The sequence below is a fragment of the Eupeodes corollae genome, chromosome 2, assembly GCF_945859685.1.
Source record: "Eupeodes corollae chromosome 2, idEupCoro1.1, whole genome shotgun sequence".
Taxonomy (NCBI): domain Eukaryota; kingdom Metazoa; phylum Arthropoda; class Insecta; order Diptera; family Syrphidae; genus Eupeodes; species Eupeodes corollae.
This window is the reverse complement of record NC_079148.1, coordinates 63,581,934-63,604,092: the sequence shown is the minus strand read 5'-3', so window position 1 is coordinate 63,604,092 and position 22,159 is coordinate 63,581,934. Positions and strand designations below refer to the sequence as shown.

Below are 22,159 nucleotides of genomic sequence, written 5' to 3'. Positions count from 1 at the left end.
TTAGTCCACGATTTTTTTCAAAAAAAAAAGTCTTCAACAAAAATTTTAGTTTTACACAAATGTTTCGGGAGACAGAGCTCACAGAAACTTTTGGTTTGCAGATTTGAATGCAGCTTGCAAAGACCTATCTTTTGATGTGTATCTCGATGGGGTACGCAACAATTTTGAAAAATGTGTTTTTTTCGGCAAGGGGTTAGTCCACGATTTTTTTCAAAAAAAAATCGTCAACAAAAATTTTAGTTTTACACAAATGTTTCGGGAGACAAAGTTTGCAGAAAGTTGAGGTTCACAGATTTGAATGGAGCTTGAAAAGACCTATCTTTTGATGTGTATCTCGATGGGGTACGCAACAATTTTGAAAAATGTGTTTTTTTCGGGAAGGGGTTTGTAAGCGATTTTTTTCAAAAAAAAATCGTCAACAAAAAATTTAGTTCTACACAAATGTTTCGGGAGACAAAGTTTGCAGAAAGTTGAGGTTCACAGATTTGAATGGAGCTTGAAAAGACCTATCTTTTGATGTGTATCTCGATGGGGTACGCAACAATTTTGAAAAATGTGTTTTTTTTCGTCAAGGGGTTAGTCCACGATTTAAAAAAAAAAAAATCGTCACCAAAAATTTTAGTTTTACACAAATGTTTCGGGAGACAGAGCTCACAGAAACGTTTGGTTTGCAGATTTGAATGGAGCTTGAAAAGACCTATCTTTTGATGTGTATCTCGATGGGGTACGCAACAATTTTGAAAAATGTGTTTTTTTCGGCAAGGGGTTATCCACGATTTTTTTCAAAAAAAAATCGTCAACAAAAATTTTAGTTTTACACAAATTTTTCGGGAGAAAAAGTTTGCAGAAAGCTGAGGTTTACAGATTTGAATGAAGCTTGAAAAGACCTATCTTTTGATGTGTATCTCGATGGGGTACGCAACAATTTTGAAAAATGTGTTTTTTTCGGCAAGGGGTAAGTAAGCGATTTTTTTCAAAAAAAAAGTCGTCAACAAAAATTTTAGTTTTACACAAATGTTTCGGGAGACAAAGTTTGCAGAAAGTTGAGGTTCACAGATTTGAATGGAGCTTGAAAAGACCTATCTTTTGATGTGTATCTCGATGGGGTACGCAACAATTTTGAAACATTTTTTTTTCGGCAAGGGGATAGTCCACGATTTTAAAAAAAAAAATCGTCAACAAAAATTTTAGTTTTACACAAATGTTTCGGGAGACAGAGCTCACAGAAACTTTTGGTTTGCAGATTTGAATGGAGCTTGAAAAGACCTATCTTTTGATGTGTATCTCGATGGGGTACGCAACAATTTTGAAAAATGTGTTTTTTTCGGCAAGGGGTTAATTAAAGATTTTTTTCAAAAAAAAATCGTCAACAAAAATTTTAATTTTACACAAATGTTTCGGGAGACAAAGTTTGGAGAAAGTTGAGGTTCACAGATTTGAATGGAGCTTGAGAAGACCTATCTTTTGATGTGTATCTCGATGGGGTACGCAACAATTTTGAAAAATGTGTTTTTTTTCGGCAAGGGGATAGTCCACGATTTAAAAAAAAAAAATCGTCAACAAAAATTTTAGTTTTACACAAATGTTTCGGAAGACAGAGCTCACAGAAACTTTTGGTTTGCAGATTTGAATGGAGCTTGAAAAGACCTATCTTTTGATGTGTATCTCGATGGGGTACGCAACAATTTTGAAAAATGTGTTTTTTTTCGGCAAGGGGTTAATTAAAGATTTTTTTCAAAAAAAAATCGTCAACAAAAATTTTAGTTTTACACAAATGTTTCGGGAGACAAAGTTTGCAGAAAGTTGAGGTTCACAGATTTGAATGGAGCTTGAAAAGACCTATCTTTTGATGTGTATCTCGATGGGGTACGCAACAATTTTGAAAAATGTGTTTTTTTCGGGAAGGGGTTTGTAAGCGATTTTTTTCAAAAAAAAATCGTCAACAAAAATTTTAGTTCTACACAAATGTTTCGGGAGACAAAGTTTGCAGAAAGTTGAGGTTCACAGATTTGAATGGAGCTTGAAAAGACCTATCTTTTGATGTGTATCTCGATGGGGTACGCAACAATTTTGAAAAATGTGTTTTTTTTCGTCAAGGGGTTAGTCCACGATTTTTTTCAAAAAAAAAGTCTTCAACAAAAATTTTAGTTTTACACAAATGTTTCGGGAGACAGAGCTCACAGAAACTTTTGGTTTGCAGATTTGAATGCAGCTTGCAAAGACCTATCTTTTGATGTGTATCTCGATGGGGTACGCAACAATTTTGAAAAATGTGTTTTTTTCGGCAAGGATTTAGTCCACGATTTTTTTCAAAAAAAAATCGTCAACAAAAATTTTAGTTTTACACAAATGTTTCGGGAGACAAAGTTTGCAGAAAGTTGAGGTTCACAGATTTGAATGGAGCTTGAAAAGACCTATCTTTTGATGTGTATCTCGATGGGGTACGCAACAATTTTGAAAAATGTGTTTTTTTCGGGAAGGGGTTTGTAAGCGATTTTTTTCCAAAAAAAATCGTCAACAAAAATTTTAGTTCTACACAAATGTTTCGGGAGACAAAGTTTGCAGAAAGTTGAGGTTCACAGATTTGAATGGAGCTTGAAAAGACCTATCTTTTGATGTGTATCTCGATGGGGTACGCAACAATTTTGAAAAATGTGTTTATTTCGGGAAGGGGTTTGTAAGCGATTTTTTTCAAAAAAAAAATCGTCAACAAAAATTTTAGTTCTACACAAATGTTTCGGGAGACAAAGTTTGCAGAAAGTTGAGGTTCACAGATTTGAATGGAGCTTGAAAAGACCTATCTTTTGATGTGTATCTCGATGGGGTGCGCAACAATTTTGAAAAATGTGTTTTTTTTCGTCAAGGGGTTAGTCCACGATTTAAAAAAAAAAAATCGTCACCAAAAATTTTAGTTTTACACAAATGTTTCGGGAGACAAAGTTTGCAGAAAGTTGAGGTTCACAGATTTGAATGGAGCTTGAAAAGACCTATCTTTTGATGTGTATCTCGATGGGGTACGCAACAATTTTGAAAAATGTGTTTTTTTCGGGAAGGGGTTTGTAAGCGATTTTTTTCAAAAAAAAATCGTCAACAAAAATTTTAGTTCTACACAAATGTTTCGGGAGACAAAGTTTGCAGAAAGTTGAGGTTCACAGATTTGAATGGAGCTTGAAAAGACCTATCTTTTGATGTGTATCTCGATGGGGTACGCAACAATTTTGAAAAATGTGTTTTTTTTCGTCAAGGGGTTAGTCCACGATTTAAAAAAAAAAATCGTCACCAAAAATTTTAGTTCTACACAAATGTTTCGGGAGACAAAGTTTGCAGAAAGTTGAGGTTCACAGATTTGAATGGAGCTTGAAAAGACCTATCTTTTGATGTGTATCTCGATGGGGTACGCAACAATTTTGAAAAATGTGTTTTTTTTCGTCAAGGGGTTAGTCCACGATTTTTTTCAAAAAAAAAAGTCTTCAACAAAAATTTTAGTTTTACACAAATGTTTCGGGAGACAGAGCTCACAGAAACTTTTGGTTTGCAGATTTGAATGCAGCTTGCAAAGACCTATCTTTTGATGTGTATCTCGATGGGGTACGCAACAATTTTGAAAAATGTGTTTTTTTCGGCAAGGGGTTAGTCCACGATTTTTTTCAAAAAAAAATCGTCAACAAAAATTTTAGTTTTACACAAATGTTTCGGGAGACAAAGTTTGCAGAAAGTTGAGGTTCACAGATTTGAATGGAGCTTGAAAAGACCTATCTTTTGATGTGTATCTCGATGGGGTACGCAACAATTTTGAAAAATGTGTTTTTTTTCGTCAAGGGGTTAGTCCACGATTTAAAAAAAAAAATCGTCACCAAAAATTTTAGTTCTACACAAATGTTTCGGGAGACAAAGTTTGCAGAAAGTTGAGGTTCACAGATTTGAATGGAGCTTGAAAAGACCTATCTTTTGATGTGTATCTCGATGGGGTGCGCAACAATTTTGAAAAATGTGTTTTTTTTCGTCAAGGGGTTAGTCCACGATTTAAAAAAAAAAAATCGTCACCAAAAATTTTAGTTTTACACAAATGTTTCGGGAGACAAAGTTTGCAGAAAGTTGAGGTTCACAGATTTGAATGGAGCTTGAAAAGACCTATCTTTTGATGTGTATCTCGATGGGGTACGCAACAATTTTGAAAAATGTGTTTTTTTCGGGAAGGGGTTTGTAAGCGATTTTTTTCAAAAAAAAATCGTCAACAAAAATTTTAGTTCTACACAAATGTTTCGGGAGACAAAGTTTGCAGAAAGTTGAGGTTCACAGATTTGAATGGAGCTTGAAAAGACCTATCTTTTGATGTGTATCTCGATGGGGTACGCAACAATTTTGAAAAATGTGTTTTTTTTCGTCAAGGGGTTAGTCCACGATTTAAAAAAAAAAATCGTCACCAAAAATTTTAGTTCTACACAAATGTTTCGGGAGACAAAGTTTGCAGAAAGTTGAGGTTCACAGATTTGAATGGAGCTTGAAAAGACCTATCTTTTGATGTGTATCTCGATGGGGTACGCAACAATTTTGAAAAATGTGTTTTTTTTCGTCAAGGGGTTAGTCCACGATTTTTTTCAAAAAAAAGTCTTCAACAAAAATTTTAGTTTTACACAAATGTTTCGGGAGACAGAGCTCACAGAAACTTTTGGTTTGCAGATTTGAATGCAGCTTGCAAAGACCTATCTTTTGATGTGTATCTCGATGGGGTACGCAACAATTTTGAAAAATGTGTTTTTTTCGGCAAGGGGTTAGTCCACGATTTTTTTCAAAAAAAAATCGTCAACAAAAATTTTAGTTTTACACAAATGTTTCGGGAGACAAAGTTTGCAGAAAGTTGAGGTTCACAGATTTGAATGGAGCTTGAAAAGACCTATCTTTTGATGTGTATCTCGATGGGGTACGCAACAATTTTGAAAAATGTGTTTTTTTCGGGAAGGGGTTTGTAAGCGATTTTTTTCAAAAAAAAATCGTCAACAAAAAATTTAGTTCTACACAAATGTTTCGGGAGACAAAGTTTGCAGAAAGTTGAGGTTCACAGATTTGAATGGAGCTTGAAAAGACCTATCTTTTGATGTGTATCTCGATGGGGTACGCAACAATTTTGAAAAATGTGTTTTTTTTCGTCAAGGGGTTAGTCCACGATTTTTTTCAAAAAAAAGTCTTCAACAAAAATTTTAGTTTTACACAAATGTTTCGGGAGACAGAGCTCACAGAAACTTTTGGTTTGCAGATTTGAATGCAGCTTGCAAAGACCTATCTTTTGATGTGTATCTCGATGGGGTACGCAACAATTTTGAAAAATGTGTTTTTTTCGGCAAGGGGTTAGTCCACGATTTTTTTCAAAAAAAAATCGTCAACAAAAATTTTAGTTTTACACAAATTTTTCGGGAGACAAAGTTTGCAGAAAGTTGAGGTTCACAGATTTGAATGGAGCTTGAAAAGACCTATCTTTTGATGTGTATCTCGATGGGGTACGCAACAATTTTGAAAAATGTATTTTTTTTCGGCAAGGGGTTAGTCCACATTTTTTTTGAAAGGAATATCGTTTAGAAACATTTTAGTTTTACACAAATGTTTCGGGAGACAGAGCTCACAGAAACTTTTGGTTTGCAGATTTGAATGGAGCTTGAAAAGACCTATCTTTTGATGTGTATCTCGATGGGGTACGCAACAATTTTGAAAAATGTGTTTTTTTTCGTCAAGGGGTTAGTCCACGATTTTTTTCAAAAAAAAAGTCGTCAACAAAAATTTTAGTTTTACACAAATGTTTCGGGAGACAGAGCTCACAGAAACTTTTGGTTTGCAGATTTGAATGGAGCTTGAAAAGACCTATCTTTTGATGTGTATCTCGATGGGGTACACATCAATTTTGAAAAATGTATTTTTTTTTGGCAAGGGGTTAGTAAGCGATTTTTTTCAAAAAAAAATCGTCAACAAAAATTTTTGTTCTACACAAATGTTTCGGGAGACAAAGTTTGCAGAAAGTTGAGGTTCACAAATTTGAATGGAGCTTGAAAAGACCTATCTTTTGATGTGTATCTCGATGGGGTACGCAACAATTTTGAAAAATGTGTTTTTTTTCGTCAAGGGGTGCCCACGATTTTTTTCAAAGAAAAAGTCGTCAACAAAAATTTTAGTTTTACACAAATGTTTCGGGAGACAGAGCTCACAGAAACTTTTGGTTTGCAGATTTGAATGGAGCTTGAAAAGACCTATCTTTTGATGTGTATCTCGATGGGGTACGCAACAATTTTGAAAAATGTATTTTTTTTCGGCAGGGGTTAGTCCACATTTTTTTGGAAAGAATATCGTTTAGAAACATTTCAGTTTTACACAAATGTTTCGGGAGACAGAGCTCACAGAAACGTTTGGTTTGTAGATTTGAATGGAGCTTGAAAAGACCTATCTTTTGATGTGTATCTCGATGGGGTACGCAACAATTTTGAAAAATGTTTTTTTTTTCGGCAAGGGGTTAGTCCACATTTTTTTGAAAAGAATATCGTTTAGAAACATTTCAGTTTTACACAAATGTTTCGGGAGACAGAGCTCACAGAAAAGTTTGGTTTGCAGATTTGAATGGAGCTTGAAAAGACCTATCTTTTGATGTGTATCTCGATGGGGTACGCAACAATTTTGAAAAATGTATTTTTTTTCGGCAGGGGTTAGTCCACATTTTTTTGGAAAGAATATCGTTTAGAAACATTTTAGTTTTACACAAATGTTTCGGGAGACAGAGCTCACAGAAACTTTTGGTTTGCAGATTTGAATGGAGCTTGCAAAGACCTATCTTTTAATGTGTATCTCGATGGGGTACGCAACAATTTTGAAAAATGTGTTTTTTTCGGCAAGGGGTTAGTCCACGATTTTTTTCAAAAAAAAAGTCGTCAACAAAAATTTTAGTTTTACACAAATGTTTCGGGAGACAGAGCTCACAGAAACTTTTGGTTTGCAGATTTGAATGGAGCTTGAAAAGACCTATCTTTTGATGTGTATCTCGATGGGGTACGCAACAATTTTGAAAAATGTATTTGTTTTCGGAAAGGGAGCCCACGTTTTATGGAAAATGGATTCACAGATCTTACAAACAGAGGTTCATTACGTATAAGAAAAGGAATTAAAAGGAAATGTTTTTGTTATTTAGTGCATTTAATTATTATCAATAATAAAATATTGTTTTAGCATAGTTTCGGGGGGGAAAGTTAAGAGAAATTAATTCGAAAAAGGTTCACATAGAAAGAAAATAAAAGTTTGCAGATTGACATACCTAGAATGGGGAAATAATAGAGGCGGAACGTTAAATGCCGACTGTGGAGATATTTGCATCGTTGTTGCAGCAGCAGCATCAGGATGTAAGAAGTTCCGTCGTTGTTCTATCCGTTCCTGATGTTGACTTAGGCACCTTGATATTATATCGGGAAGGCTTTCCATGTGGTCCTTAATCAATGTTTTTTTTTTGTTATAAATGTTTAATTAAACAAAAATGTCTTTTACTTACCTGCAATGATTGCAGCTTATCTTCGAGATTTGTTAGTCGCTCTTCTATCGCATCCTGACGACTTGACATATCCGAAATAATTTCGTAAACGGTATTTTGAGTCTAAAGTTGAGAATTATAAAAACAGATAAATTTAATAGTTCAAAGATGTAACTTGAATATCTGGTTTTGTAACTTTGTTAGAATTATGGGAATTTAGATCAAGGTACCTTTGCCATATCCGTTATCGTATTGGCATTATCCATGAGTTTACGTTGATCCATTTTAACTTTTCGCAATCTATATTTTGGTGGATTCAAATAAAATCGATTTATTATGGTTTTATTAATTGTACAATTATAATGTTATTGACACTCTTACATTTTTTTTATAATTTAAAATTACATTAATTTATACACATTATGAAATTTTAAGTTCTTTAAAGCGTACATAAAAACAATTTCAATTCCAAATAAACATACATTTTTTTAAAAGTTAAGTTTAAGTTAAATAAAACAATACATTGCTTAATTAAACTTATTTAAGATTAATTCATTATACATTTTTATACAAAAGTTACATCATTTAGTTTTTAATTTAAAATAAGCATACCGTAAAACACACTGTTAGTCATTTTAATGTTCTCATTGTTTTTGAAATTTTAAAATAAAAATGCAACTTAACTTATTCATGTTTAATTTATAAAAAAGGCATTTCAATTCATATTCAAAGTAGTCCTATTTATATGCAACTGTGGTGGGAAAAAGATTGTGTTTTGTATTTTTATTTGTTGCTTTTGCGGCATTGCTTACATTTGCATTGCAATAAAATGGTAAATATTTTGAAAAAGCCTCATCATTTTTTCAGTTTTTGTTTGGTTTCAGTTGGGTTGCTGTAAATCGTTAATTCACACACATACATATTTACAGACGATTCCCTCTAAACCAAATTATGAAATTATATATAAAATATTTCAAAAATAGAAAACAAAATTAATTAAATCAATATTTCACTATTTTCTTGTTGAAAGTTTGACAAACTAATTAGAAAACTACTATTTTTTTTGTTAAGTCACATCCAAAGTGTTCATCTCTTTAAAAACTGATTTTATTTTGTACTGATTTTTATACCAGAAACAGTAAATCTAATATATGTATAAATTTTCCTGTCACAGTGAAGTTTATTTATTTGTGCCTTGTAGAACCAAAAAGAATATATCCAAACCCCCTTGGTATAACACAAAATTAGCTCATCTTAAAAATCTAAAAATAAATCTTTCGTCAATTTTAAAAAATCAAATAGTACGGACGACAAAAATATTTTCTGTAAATTTCGTAAAGATTTTATGGTGCTTAGTAAATTCTCACACAGAAATTATATCTTGAATCTGGAGCTTGATTTAAAGAGCGATCCTAAACGTTTCTGGTCGTTTATAAACTCTAAGCGTAAATCTCTTGGAATCACAAATTCTATGAATTTCAATAGCGATGAATCCACTGATGTTCATAAAACTCTGGAGCCTTTTGCTCAGTTTTTTGAATCGGTGTATTCTAATTTCAATCCAAACTTTCCTCAACCTCCTCGGGACGGCCCTAAGGTTGATATTGGATCTATACATTTGGAATACTCTGATACTCTGATACTCTTTTTGTCATCTGGGATATTTTTAGATGAATGGAAATCTTTGTTCCTAATCCCCATTTTTAAATCGGGTTCTAAAAATAATATTGGAAATTATAGGGGGATTTGCAAGTTGTCCGCAATTCCGAAGCTTTTTGAAAGTTTAGTCAAAAACAAACTTGATTTTCTTGTGAAAGAACATATAAATAGTGTTCAACATGGGTTTCTTTCGGGTAGGTCAACTATAACAAACTTGATATGTTTCTCATCGTTTGTCGTTGATGCTATCGAAATAAGAGGTCATGTTGATGCTATATATACTGATTTCAGCAAAGCTTTTGATTCGGTAAACCACAGCATATTGCTTCTTAAATTAGATGCTTTTGGAATCCATTCAGTCTTCCTCAAATGGATTTCTTCATTTCTAACTGGCAGGGTTCAAGAAGTAAAGATTCAGGAATATACTTCAAGACCAATCAAGTGTACGTCTGGTGTTCCTCAGGGTGGTCACCTTGGCCCATTGTTATTTATATTATTCATTGATGATATTGTCAACTATGTCAACTTTTGCAAATGTCTTATATACGCTGATGATCTCAAATTATTTTCAAAAGTAACTTGTGAAGATGACTGTCTCAAGCTGCAAATGGATCTGGATAATTTATCTCACTGGTGTAGCTTAAACGGTTTAAATCTAAATATAAAAAAGTGCTTCATAATTTCCATCTCTCGAAAACTTCTTACTTATGAGTTTATCTATCCTCTTGATTCCAAGCCTCTTCAGAGAACATTAAAAGTGAAAGATTTTGGGGTTCTTTTTGACGCTAAATTTTCATTCTCTCTTCATATTGATGTGATTGTTGCTAAAGCTAACTCAATGGTAGGGCTCATTAAAAGGAATTCCGTTGATTTTTCCGACCCATACACCCTTGTATCATTGTATACTTCCCTGGTCAGGCTAAATCTTGAACACGCGGATGTTATCTGGAATCCTTGTCAACAAAATGTATCAAATAGAATACAGAGAGTTCAGAATCGCTTTACAAGATATGTATTTTACAAAATGCGCTGGAATTTCTATCCTTGTTCCCAAGCTAGGCAAAGCTTTTTAGGATTGCAATCTCTAAGAGCCAGAAGAACAACTCACGATATTGTTTTTGTGCGGGATATTCTTTGCTGCCACATAAGATGTCCAGAATTACTCTCCTTTATATGTATATATGCTCCAACGTGGCCATTGAGGGAAAGATCTCTTCTTTTTGAGTCCAGACATAGAACGAACTACGGAAGTAACGAACCAATTTCAAGGTCAATTAAAGAGTTCAATAAAATTTATGATTATGTTGACTTATATCTCTCCAGAAAAAAATTTAACAATGTATTATACTATTTATTCTTAAGATATTAAGTATTTGTTATTTATTGTTAAGTACATTTATAATATTTATTTTTACTGGAATGTAATCTCTTAAGCTTTAAGCTCGTAGATGAAATAAGTAAATAAATAAATAGATACTAAATATTCAAAATAACCCATATCAACATGGCTGAAACAGCTGAAAATTATCATCTGGGATGAATGCACTATGGCACACAAACATTCGCTTGAGGCCTTGAACGGGGATGTCAACGAATTAAATCTCAAGATACAACATTTGTTCCCAGGAGACTTGGTGTCATACAAATCTATTCACATAGTTTGTGATACTACCGAAGCTGTAAATTACCAAACTGATTTTTGAACTCATGGGATTTAACAGGCATGCCACCGCATAATTTTCAACTGAAGGTTGGAACTCCGTACATTTTGCTTGGTAATTTGAACACACCACGATTGTGCAACGGCACGCGATCATTGAATAAAAATTAATGAAAATGTTATCGAAGCCATAACTACAAATGGCAAATTCAGAGGTGAAAATATATCATTATCGCGAAGCCCTATTTTACCCACAGATGTGCCAATTCAATTCAAACGCCTTTAATTTCCAATAAGATTGACATTTGCAATGACTATCAATAAGTCTCAAGGCCAAAAGATCCCTGACTGTGGGTTAGATTTGAGCACTTCATGTTTTTCACATGGATAACTGTAAGTGGCGTGCTCTCGAGTTGGCAAAGCATTCAGTTTTTTGTATTGGGGAAAGATGATATTGTTTTTTGTGTAGTATTGTCTATTTATAATTTTAAAGAATTAATTTTAATAAATTACAAATATTTGTTTGGTAATTTGTTATTTTCATATTTTGTCACCGTTTACAGTGCTTTATATCTCTCCCACTTATATACCACATCCATACACATTTAAAATTAGTTATTTAGAAATTATTTATATGACAAAACAACGTGTGTCGGGTCAGCTAGTATTATATAAAAAAAGACCTAATTGTATTTCACTTCAACTTATAAAGATTTCAAATTCTCGTCTAAGGAAAATTTGACTTAGAGGGAGTTGACTGTACGCATATACACTACATGTGCATCGTTCTTTTAATTAAAAACCTCTTGGGTCTTAGATTTTTGTTCGCGATGATGACAGAAAAAACATTTGCATATGAAACAGAGACAATTTTTATCTTTTAGTTTTGTTTTTGTTTAAATAACACCATACATAATATATACGTTTTTATTTGATGGTTAACAGGACATTTTTATTTATGTGGCACAAACTGCGACAATTTAAAAGCGCAGCAAATGTTAAACGTTTAACCAAGCCAAGTCTAGTCTGCTCCTATTTCAATTTAAAATAAAATAAGTTTAGGGATTATGCAATTTTGTATAATTTAGGGGTAAGTTTGCATGAGTTTTTGTAGTAAGCTCGATAAGATTACATATTGCCATCATAAGTGTTTCTTCAAATATGCTTTTTCAAAATGTAAAGAAATATGTTTTCGAAAATCGTAGCAAAGTGATAACTTCATGGTCAACTCAGATTTTCAATTCCCTAGTACCAAAAATTAAGTCAAGGTCTGTTTCAAAGCTCTGCATGGAAATTGAACTGACATAAAATTAAGCATTGCAGATTTTTGTTAGCCGTGTTCTAATTCGTCATGCAATTCAGTTGAGATTCGAAAACGTTTATAAGCTACTTGGAAGCGCATAGACTGTTTTATATGTATTACGTTTGTTGGTTAGATCAGAGTGATTTTAAAATGAATAAGTGGCAAGTTCAAGTTATCATCGAAATCGACATGAAGCCTTTAAAAATTGGTGATTAACTTTGTTCAAATCTTATTATGTACTGCTCGATAAAATATCAGTCAAAAGTAAAGATTTATTTGCACAATAACATTTTGTAAAAAAATGCATTTTTGAATTTTTCAACCGCATTTCTATCATTTCGAAAGATGGATCGAATGGTTAAATTCTTAGGGCCGATGTTGAATTTGTATAACACCTAAACGTCATGTTTTTTCCGCATTTACTTTGACATTTCACAATTTCAGACTAACTCTTTTTGAATTATGGAAAGATACACAATTAAGCAAAAGTTATTCAGACTTATTATTAAAATTGGTTTTCAAATCGTGCATTTTAATTGTCCAAATGTGCATACCTACAATTAGAAAAATCGTGTGAAACTTTGAGTAAGCCGGGTCTGTAGGAGATGTCAAAACAGCAGTGTACGCTCGAACAACACGTACTGCAGAAAACATTCCTGCTGTACGGCTGAAGAGTCGTCCACCTCAACTCATCGTCGTAGCGAACAATCACTTCTCACGCTTGTCGTTGATGAACATTTTGCAGACTTACCTTTACACGCTTATAACGTGCAATTGACTCAAGAACTAAAGCCTTTTGATAATTTCAAGCGTCGTCAATGGTCATAATAGTGGCGAGAAATGGCAACAGTGAATGATCAATTTTCGAAGATGGCTTCAGTGATGGGGCATATTTTCAAATCAGTGGATTCGTCAAACAGCAGAATTTTAGCATTTGGGCGAATGATAATATCCAATAGTGTTTCCCGAAAAACCAATGTAACCACAACGAGTGACTGCTTGGTGCGGTTTAGGGCCGTATTTTTTTCCAAAGCGAGGCCGGTTTCTGTGAATGGTTTTCGCTATCGTGAGATGATAATTACATTTGTGTGGCCCACGTTATGTGGTTTCAACAAGACGGACCCACTTGCCACAAAGCTAACGAAACAATGGCTCTTTTGAGCAACCAATTTAATGGCCGTGTTATCTCATGTGGTGTCGATATCAACTGGCCGTCAAGATCATGTGATTTGACACCGTTAGACTTCTTTCTTTGAGATGCTTTAAAAAAAGGTCGATAAGCTAGCAATAATTCAAAAGCTAAAGGATGAGATAATTCAGAACTTTAACGGCATGGAACCTCAATTACGCCCCAGCGTCATAGGAAATTTGGAACATTAGATGAAGGTGTGTCGCTAGGCTAGGTTAGATTGTCCAAGATGAAAACGGACACACTTAGGCCAATTTAATAGCCCTTTGTGATACCACATGCATCTTTAGGCTTCCTCCTAAGGTCAATGGAACCAGTTTTAGTCTTTTACGAAACGTGAGAGGCTGATTATGCTGATATGATTTAGATCGTTTAGATCGTTAAAGAAGAATTCTCCTAGGTAATTCTTGCGTTTTCGAGCCAGAGAAGATGAAGAGTAGTTTCCTTCTTTTCCTCGTCCATACAGCTTCTGCAAAAGTCATTTGAGAATACGCCTAGTCGCGTCGCGTGCTTGCCTAGTAGACAGTGTCCAGTTATGAAACCTATTATCGAGCATATTTTCGATCTGCTAAGAGACAGCAAGCACCTTGAACGTTTTAAATCTAGTGTTAGCCAGATGTCCTTTGTGACTTGACACATGGTGATGTTGTTCCACCTGGTGCCTGCCCTCCTCATAGCGTCCTACATTATCAACAATTTACAAGTAGCCAAAAGTGGTAGGATAGGCTGCACTGTACCGTTCCTGGCGAGTTCATCTGTCTTACATTTACCTGGAATGTCGCTATGGCCCGGCACCCAGCAAAGGTGAATATTAAACTGTTGTACCATCTCCATTAGAGATGATCGACAGTTATGGATTGTTATATAGTTTGTGGAGACAGAGTCCAGATATTTGATAGCGGCCTGACTATTTGAGAGAATACGGATATAAGATGTTGATATCACGATTTCTTTAAGCCAGGAGAAGACTTCTTTTATCGCCAAAAGTGCTGCCTGGAACACGCTACAATGATTGGGAATGCGGAATGAGAGACTTAGTTTCAGTCGTTCAGAGTACACACCTCCACCAACCCCTTCTTTTGTTTTGGACCCATCTGTATAGAAATGGATTGACTTATCTTCCAGGAATGTCCTATCCTTCCAAAAAGATCTGGAGGTACAGAAATGTGGAAATTTCTGTCGAATTGAAATTGGGGGATGGTGTAGTCTGTGTGCTTTGGAATTGATTGTAAGTACCTTAGAATTACGGAGTGGCCAATGTTACTGGTATTCCACTGCGACGAAGCTTTGAGGTGAATAGCAAAGCTTGTAGCTATTTATTTGCTAAAAATGTTAAGAGTTGTTAGGTAGAGTAAGGTGTCCAGTGCCGCAAATGGGGCCGTGCGAAGTGATCCGCTTATACATAGGCAAGCTGAAGATTGGACTTTATTTTTCTTATCCCTGTTTATACCTTTCTCTAAAGCAGTCCACCATGCTGCCACATCGTACATTCAAATCGGTCTAATTATCGATGTGTTTTTAGCTAATGCGTGATTCTGGGTTGTAAGCCCCATTTATTTCCGATTGCTTTTTTGCAAGAAAAGAGTGCTACAGTAGCTTTTTTGACTCCTGTACGTTGCGTTTCCAATTTTGTTTTTTATCCAAGACAAGACCCAGGTATTTGGCCTCGTCTGAGAATTTTAATTGGATTCCTTTAATATAAGGAGGGTTGACAAATGGAATTTTGTATTTCCTCGAAAATAAGACTAAATCAGTTTTGTATGGGTTCACGCCCAGTCCACACCGATCAGCCCAAAGTATTAGTCTGTCCAACTTCTCTCCATGCCGAGGGAACATGGACCAGGTAAAGACAGCTGGTAAACACTGCGTCAAGGATTGGTGCAATTATGTCAGAAGTCTTTTGTAGCTCGGCTGGTATTTTTCCATCTGGTCCTACCGATTTAAATGGTTTGAAGCTGTTAAGAGCCCACTCTAGCTTGTCCCTTGTGATTAGACCTTGTGAATATGTTGTATTGGGACTTGAACGTATACAACCGTTGCAAGTCTCGGTAAGAGAACTACCAGGAAAATGAGTATCCAGTAGTAAACTCAGCGATTCATTACCTGAATTTGTCCAGGAGCCGTCTGAATTTTTAAAGCATCTTGGCATTGCTGTATTAGTTCAAAGAATTTTCGGTAACCTAGAGGCTTCAGAAGTTTCTTCTATCGTGCCACAGAAGAATCGCCAAGAAGACCCCTTAGATTTCCTTAGTGCCTTCTTGTAACTCCTTTTAATACTTTGTTCCATACATAATTTAACTAGACTAATACTTCTGAAGTAAAAAGCAATGACATAATTTCCTAAGTAGTTTGTGTTTTGTTAAAAAACAACATCGGCCTCAAAATGTAAGCAACTTTTATAAATGACCTTTACAATGATTGAATCAAGGTTTTGACAAATTTGCTGAAACATCTTTTATTGGTTTTTGACTAATTTTAGTTGTTTAGTATGATTTTTCAGATTTCATTGACTGGTGTTTTTTCAGGAAACCAATCAAAAAAATAAAATGACTACCAATAAATTTCAATTTCACAAAAATGAACTAAAGTATGTTTTACGTGTATGAAAGAAATAAAATATTATTAATTAAATGCTCAGTTAAAAAATAAGCTCTTACGCCCAAAACCTTATGCACTATATAATATAATTATGTAAGTTTTTTTCTTTTATTTATTTACGTATACTTAGATTAAAATAATACACATTTTACAAACATTTATTATTTAATTATTAGTTAGATGATTTCGTTTTGTTTTTCTAATTTTATTTATATTTGAAAAATATAATTTTTGCGGTCCATAAGTCCTTCCGTGAAAAATACTTTGCGATGAGAAATGACAATTATTTCGTCGTTAAGATTGCAGAAAATCGTATCTCGAAATATTTACCTGAATTTATTTAAGGATTTTTTTTAGGGAATTTCAAGTGTGGAAGTTTACTTTTATTTTTCATTTAAAGGAATACAAATTTATTATATTAAGAAAAAGAATTTTTAAAAAAATTGTAAATATTAAAAAAGTGCTATAAAATTTCACTTGGAGACAATGAGATGTAAACTGTTATTTTAAATATATATATTTTTTTTTTTTTTAAGAATAAAAGTCAATTGTGATTAAGTTGAGAAAGCTCTCAGAAAGGTGCCAAGAAATTTAAACATAAAATCATGGTGTTTTTGTTTTCCTTTTATAATTAAATATAAAAAAATAAACATTCTGTAAGAAACATATAAAGGATTTATTTTTAATTATTATAGGCTTTTGATGGATGGTTGTTGTTATTTTATTTTATTTCTTTTTTTTTTTTTGAATAAAGAAAGGACAATTCATCACAAGGACACAACACAACACTATACCTTGATGAGTGCAAGAAAGGAGAATACCCCATTTAGTTGTCATGGGGGTGGATGTGCTTCAAGAATGTGCTCTGTTTTTTTTGTCATATTAAATAAATTATTTTTATGACATCCTTTCTGAGGCTTAAATCATAAAATACTCATCGTCTTCAAGGAAGAAAAAGGAAGAAAAAAAAGGAAATAAATTTAAGAACAAATAATTTAAAGAGGTTTTCATCATCATCATCAGGAAGAAAAAAGTAGGATAGGAAAATTATAATTGGATTTTGCGAGTGAAATAGTGAAATAGGGGAGCTTCTGCAATCTTAACTACAACGAAATATAGAAACTAATATTCAAAGTGAAAATTGGAGTTTACATTCATGGAGTGTAAGACCACCAACAACACTAAATTATACTCGATTTTTTTTTATTTTCTTGTTTATTTTGTTTGTGTTCAATGTTTGAGTTTGTTTTAAAAGTTTAAGGTTAGTTTTTTTTGGTAAATTTTTGTGTTGTTAATAAAATATTATTAAGCAAAACTACTATACACATACTACTATACCATACTAATACACAATTTTTAAAATACACACACATATTTTGAGATACGAAATTCTGAAAAAAACGACGACCAATTGAGATGTGATTGCAAACAGGGCTTTACAACCTATTTACAGGCTAGTAAAACGAGTTTAATCTAAGTTGTAAGCCGGTGATTCGGTTGTGAATCCTGAGGGGGGAATGAATCTGGCTTGGGAGTGCCAATAAGGGATCATTTTTTAATTTTTTTTTATGTTTTGAATAACTTTTTGAGGAGTTGTTGCATTAAACGTGCAAGCAAAAGAACTGTGATGGTATATATTTTATTTAATATATATTTATTTTGGTTTTTGTTGTTATTTTTTAAAACAGCTATTGTGCAATCAGGTGTACTAGTTGTTATAGACAACAGTTAGTGACCTTTAATGTCAGAATTATATGAGTTAAGGACAAAACCAGGGTTGTTATACATTGTTTTCTTTTTTTTGTTAAATAAATTGTTAGTAATTAAACATCTCGGACTGTATTTTTTGTTGTTTTTGCATTCGATATTTCTTGTTTGTTTTTCTATTTAGTTTTTTTGTTTTTTTTTTTGAAATTTTTAATTTTGAATTTTTGTTGAATGTTGACTAATTAAAATACTCACGCGTATATTGCTAGAAGGAACTTTCTTTGGTGGGTTCTTACACGACCGGGATTAACCCGTTTTACTAGTCTTGTATGTTTGTAAATGAGCCAAGTTTCACGAAGAACATTCGCTGCAGCATTTTTCAGCTAATTGAAGACAAACAAATGAAAAAATGGAATAAATTAAGTATGTAATTCAGTCAGTTATCGTACGTTGCCAGTTTAAGTTAATAATTAATTATTTTTTTTGTTTGTGTACAGTTAGTCTTTCGTTATTATTATTTTGTTTTGTATTTTTTTTTTAATTTTCAAATGAAATCATTAACTAATAGGAAACAAATATACCCGTTTTGTTAACTGTGTATCCATCATAAAATTATGCACATGCTTTTCGGCTCGCGTCAGTTCCAGTTTTCTTGAGACCACAGCAACTAGAAGAGCTGTACAACCAGCACCCTGAAAATTTTATAATTTTAAAATGTAGACTTTATAAAATCCTTGCAAAAATATGAGAGAGAAAAATAAAAAGGAATTGAGTAAGTTATTAAGAAATTTGTCGGAGCTGTAATAAAAGTTTGGGTTTTTTTAGAAAGTGTCATTATGGAAAATAAAAATTAATTAAATTTGTATTATTTCTTTGGTGGGATGGTTGGCAAAAAGCTGATATAGCTGATTCATATCTATAGATATCGTTAGGTTGGCTTACGAAGCTTATAGCATTTAATTATTTCGATATGATGGCTTGATGGTTAAAAGCTTTATATTCTCTCATACAGCAAATTAATACACGCAGGGTTGTATTTTTTAGTCTTTTCAATATATTTTTTATCGGTAGGATTCTCAATTTAGCCTATTTTCAAAGGTTCTGGTTTGGCTGATTATTTGAATCCATAGTACCGGTCGAAAAAATTACGCATTGTTTTTCTGCCCCACAAACAAAATAAATGTCCTTAATTTGAATCCCTCCTTTAAATTTTTCTATCACATCAGGTTTTTAAAATATGTCCCTTTGGAGATACTTAAAAGAACGAAAACGTATGATGGTTTTAAATCAATCAATTTTAATATCTTACTTGAATGAATGAATGAATTGGGTGGCGCAACAGTCCGTTTGAGAACTAGGGCCAAGTGACTGACAACTTTCAACCATTCCTGTGTGCGAGAAATGTTGTCAGGGATGGAAGGGACCTACAGTTTATATGCCGAATCCGAACGGCTAATTTGAGAAAGCACTTTTTCATGACAAAAGTTACTCTTGGAGAATTTGTCAATTCCTCGCAAGAGCCAGTACCTGTGAAAAGACTTTAGATTGCATAGGCAGGGATCGAACCCAAGACCTCTGGCATGACAGTCCAACGCACTAACCATCTTGCCACGGGTACTAGAATATCTTACTTAGTTTTTGAAAATTCTCATAGGTTAAATTCTTTATTTGACTCTATTTGAAGTTTTAAGAAAACTTTAAATTTAAAACTTTCATAGTTTTGAAAAATAGCTATTTTCAATAATTTTTTTAATATATGTGTTTCAAAACTTAAACATTTTTTTTTGTTGAAAACAATTTAGGGTTCTGCGTTTCTTTTAGATTTTCGTGAGGCAGGTAAAATCTAACAACTTATGAAGATTTTTTGAATATTACATGAAATAATAAAAAACAAAAATTAAATAAATATTTGAGAAAAAGATTAAAGATTTGGGAAACCATCACAAATTTGATTGGAAAACAAAGCTACTTCATATATTTACATAGCCTCAAAAAGGCTATCGAATTTTAAACAGTTATAAATATCTCAAAAACCTGAAGTGATATATTAATTTTTAGTCGGACTTCAATTGAGGCCATTAAAACCCATTGTGAAAGTTCTTAAATGTACTGAATAATTGTTTCTACACTCCGTAACTATTTCGCTATTTGAGAAGTGATTTACGAGTAGTTCATTCTGATAAACACGATTGTTTTGTTGGTAAATGGTGTTTCCATCACAATTTGTGTACGATGCTGATAATTATTTACTTAATTTAAGTTCCTACATTACTACTTAAAATTAAGAAAATGAAGATTTTAGGATTGTACCTGAAAAATTCGTTTGAAGCGTTGAAGTTAGAATTTTAGGTGGTTAAGTGTCTTTTTTGAGTATCGTTACTAGTTCGATATTATTATTTTCTGAGTGTTTAAGAAATAATAGAAAACTATTCTATTATTTTTTGTGTAAAATTTGGATTAAAGATAAACTCTATTTTGTGACAAAACATATAATATAATATTGAAAACATTTTATAAACAGCGATTTTTTTTCAAAAGAGAACATCACAGTTTCAGCAAAACTACGCACACAGACTCAAAAGAGTAAAAATCCGATTTTTAAAAATTCTTTCCATGTAAAAGAGCTATTTAATACTGAAAGAATTTTTCTAATTGGACTGGTAGTTCCTGGAATAAACGCCTTCAAGCAGACAAAGAAACTCCTTAGCATTATAATATAGGGTTTTTAATTTGACGCGGTAGATTTTGCGTCGGGACTTGGGCCCACACCCGTACTAGATATAAATGACCCATCAGCTTAAAGTTTGTTCGCTGACTGGGCTTCAAATCGTTTGGACCTCAATTTAGTTGAAAAATCATCTTTAGTGAAAAGGCGCATTTTTTGATAAAAAAGCAAAATTGCTGTATATGGGACGACATCAATAAGGTTCACCAGAAGTTACTGATTGGTGTGGGTTTTGGGTCGGTGGAGTAATTGGTCCATACTTTTTTGAAAACGACGTTAGTAAGGCTGACAGCGAGCGCTACATTTTTTTTTTGTTTAATAAACACACACTAAAGGGTATATTACTACCCTTCCAATCCTGACAACAGTACTCGCACACAGGAATGGTTGAGAGTTGTAAGTCACTAGGCCCTGGTTCATAACGGACTGTTGCGCCACCCCATTTGATTTGATTATGCAGAGGCACAGTGTGAGCAATAGGAAGAGGAGAGTGGGTTTAAAAGATGTCGGTGCACATTGGTTTTGAATTCCTGAATATTGCAATTACTAGGAAAGACAGAGTGTGGTAAGGCATTCCACATTCGCGTAGTACGGCTAAAGAACGAATCTCTGTATTTGACAGTACGGCCGAAGTTGGGCTCAAGGGTATACTCATGGACATTCCTACAGCATTGGGTTTTCGAAGCATTAAATTCCACGCGGTTTTTTAATCCCCATTGAACAATGCTGTTTAGGTCGGGATGTCAATCTGAAAACGAATATGAAAAGCTAAGAGTACTATCGTCAGCGAAACAATGTATTTTATTAGATGTTGCAGACAGGAGTTCATTAATGAAAATGAGAAAGAGTGTTGGAGATAAAACAGAGCCCTGGGGCACACCAGTATTTATTTTATGGTTTTCAGGCTTGAATCCATCCAATACTACCTTTATTGAACGATTCGAAAGGTAATTACCAATCCAATGAAGCAGGGATTCATGAAAACGGAAAGCACGCATTTTCGATAAGAGAGCATGATGCCAAACCCTATCAAATGCTTTTGAAATATCAAGTGGAATTATATTACTTTCTTCAAAACGATGTAAAGATTTGCTTTACTGTTCGGTGAGATGAACCATGAGATAACCAGTGGACCTATTGCTACGAAAGCCGTATTGCCGGTCATTAAGAAGCTTTCGATCTTCAAGATATTTCTTGAGCTGATAGTTAATCAGCGTTTCCATGACCTTGGAAAGAAGGAATGTAAGTGCAATCGGTAGGTAGTAAGGCTGGACAAATGCAGTTTTGCATCCGCTCGGAACGAGACCTAAGAAGTAGGACAGATGAAAAGCTTACGCAGTGGTTTTTCCAGCGTTGAAGAACACCTCTTCAGAACAATAGCGGGGAAACCATCCGGACCAGCGGATTTATGTGTGTTTAGATCTCTTAGGACTCTTGCCACAGTACGAGTGCGAAAAAAGATTGGTCCCATAGAATCACTAACTCTTTCAATTACAGACGGAGTCATAACACTCACAGGCAGCGTAGAATTGGCGGCGAACTGCCTAGCAAAGAGATTAGCTTTCTCTTAAAAGCTAACAAGAGGAGTGTCATTGACAACGAGCGTAGAAACCGAAGAAGAGGGAGAATTCCTCATGTTTTTTACAAATGACATAACGATGATAACTAATTTTTATTGAATAATATGGACTTAGACGACATGGGGATCCAGCAGGACGGCTCTATACGTGCCACACACAAAAAGTCACGATATCTACACACAAAATCTACCCGCCTTTATTGAAAAACCCTATATTAGTATGGATAATACAGCGTGTCTA

At 33.7% G+C, this 22,159-nt stretch overlaps 1 protein-coding gene across 16 annotated transcripts in view; it reads right to left on the bottom strand.

The window, feature by feature from the left end:
* The window catches only part of LOC129945574 (small conductance calcium-activated potassium channel protein), a 424,927-nt gene that overhangs the window by 66,345 nt on the left and 336,423 nt on the right, over positions 1–22,159 (bottom strand). For all 16 annotated transcript variants that reach the window (XM_056055387.1, XM_056055391.1, XM_056055393.1 and 13 more), the window contains 5 exons: positions 18,196–18,306; positions 17,870–17,997; positions 7,729–7,798; positions 7,520–7,621; positions 7,289–7,458 (listed from right to left, as the gene is read on the bottom strand). In XM_056055387.1, coding sequence (XP_055911362.1) covers positions 7,289–7,458; positions 7,520–7,621; positions 7,729–7,798; positions 17,870–17,997; positions 18,196–18,306 — 581 coding nt within the window. The remainder of the gene's footprint in view (positions 1–7,288; positions 7,459–7,519; positions 7,622–7,728; positions 7,799–17,869; positions 17,998–18,195; positions 18,307–22,159) is intronic.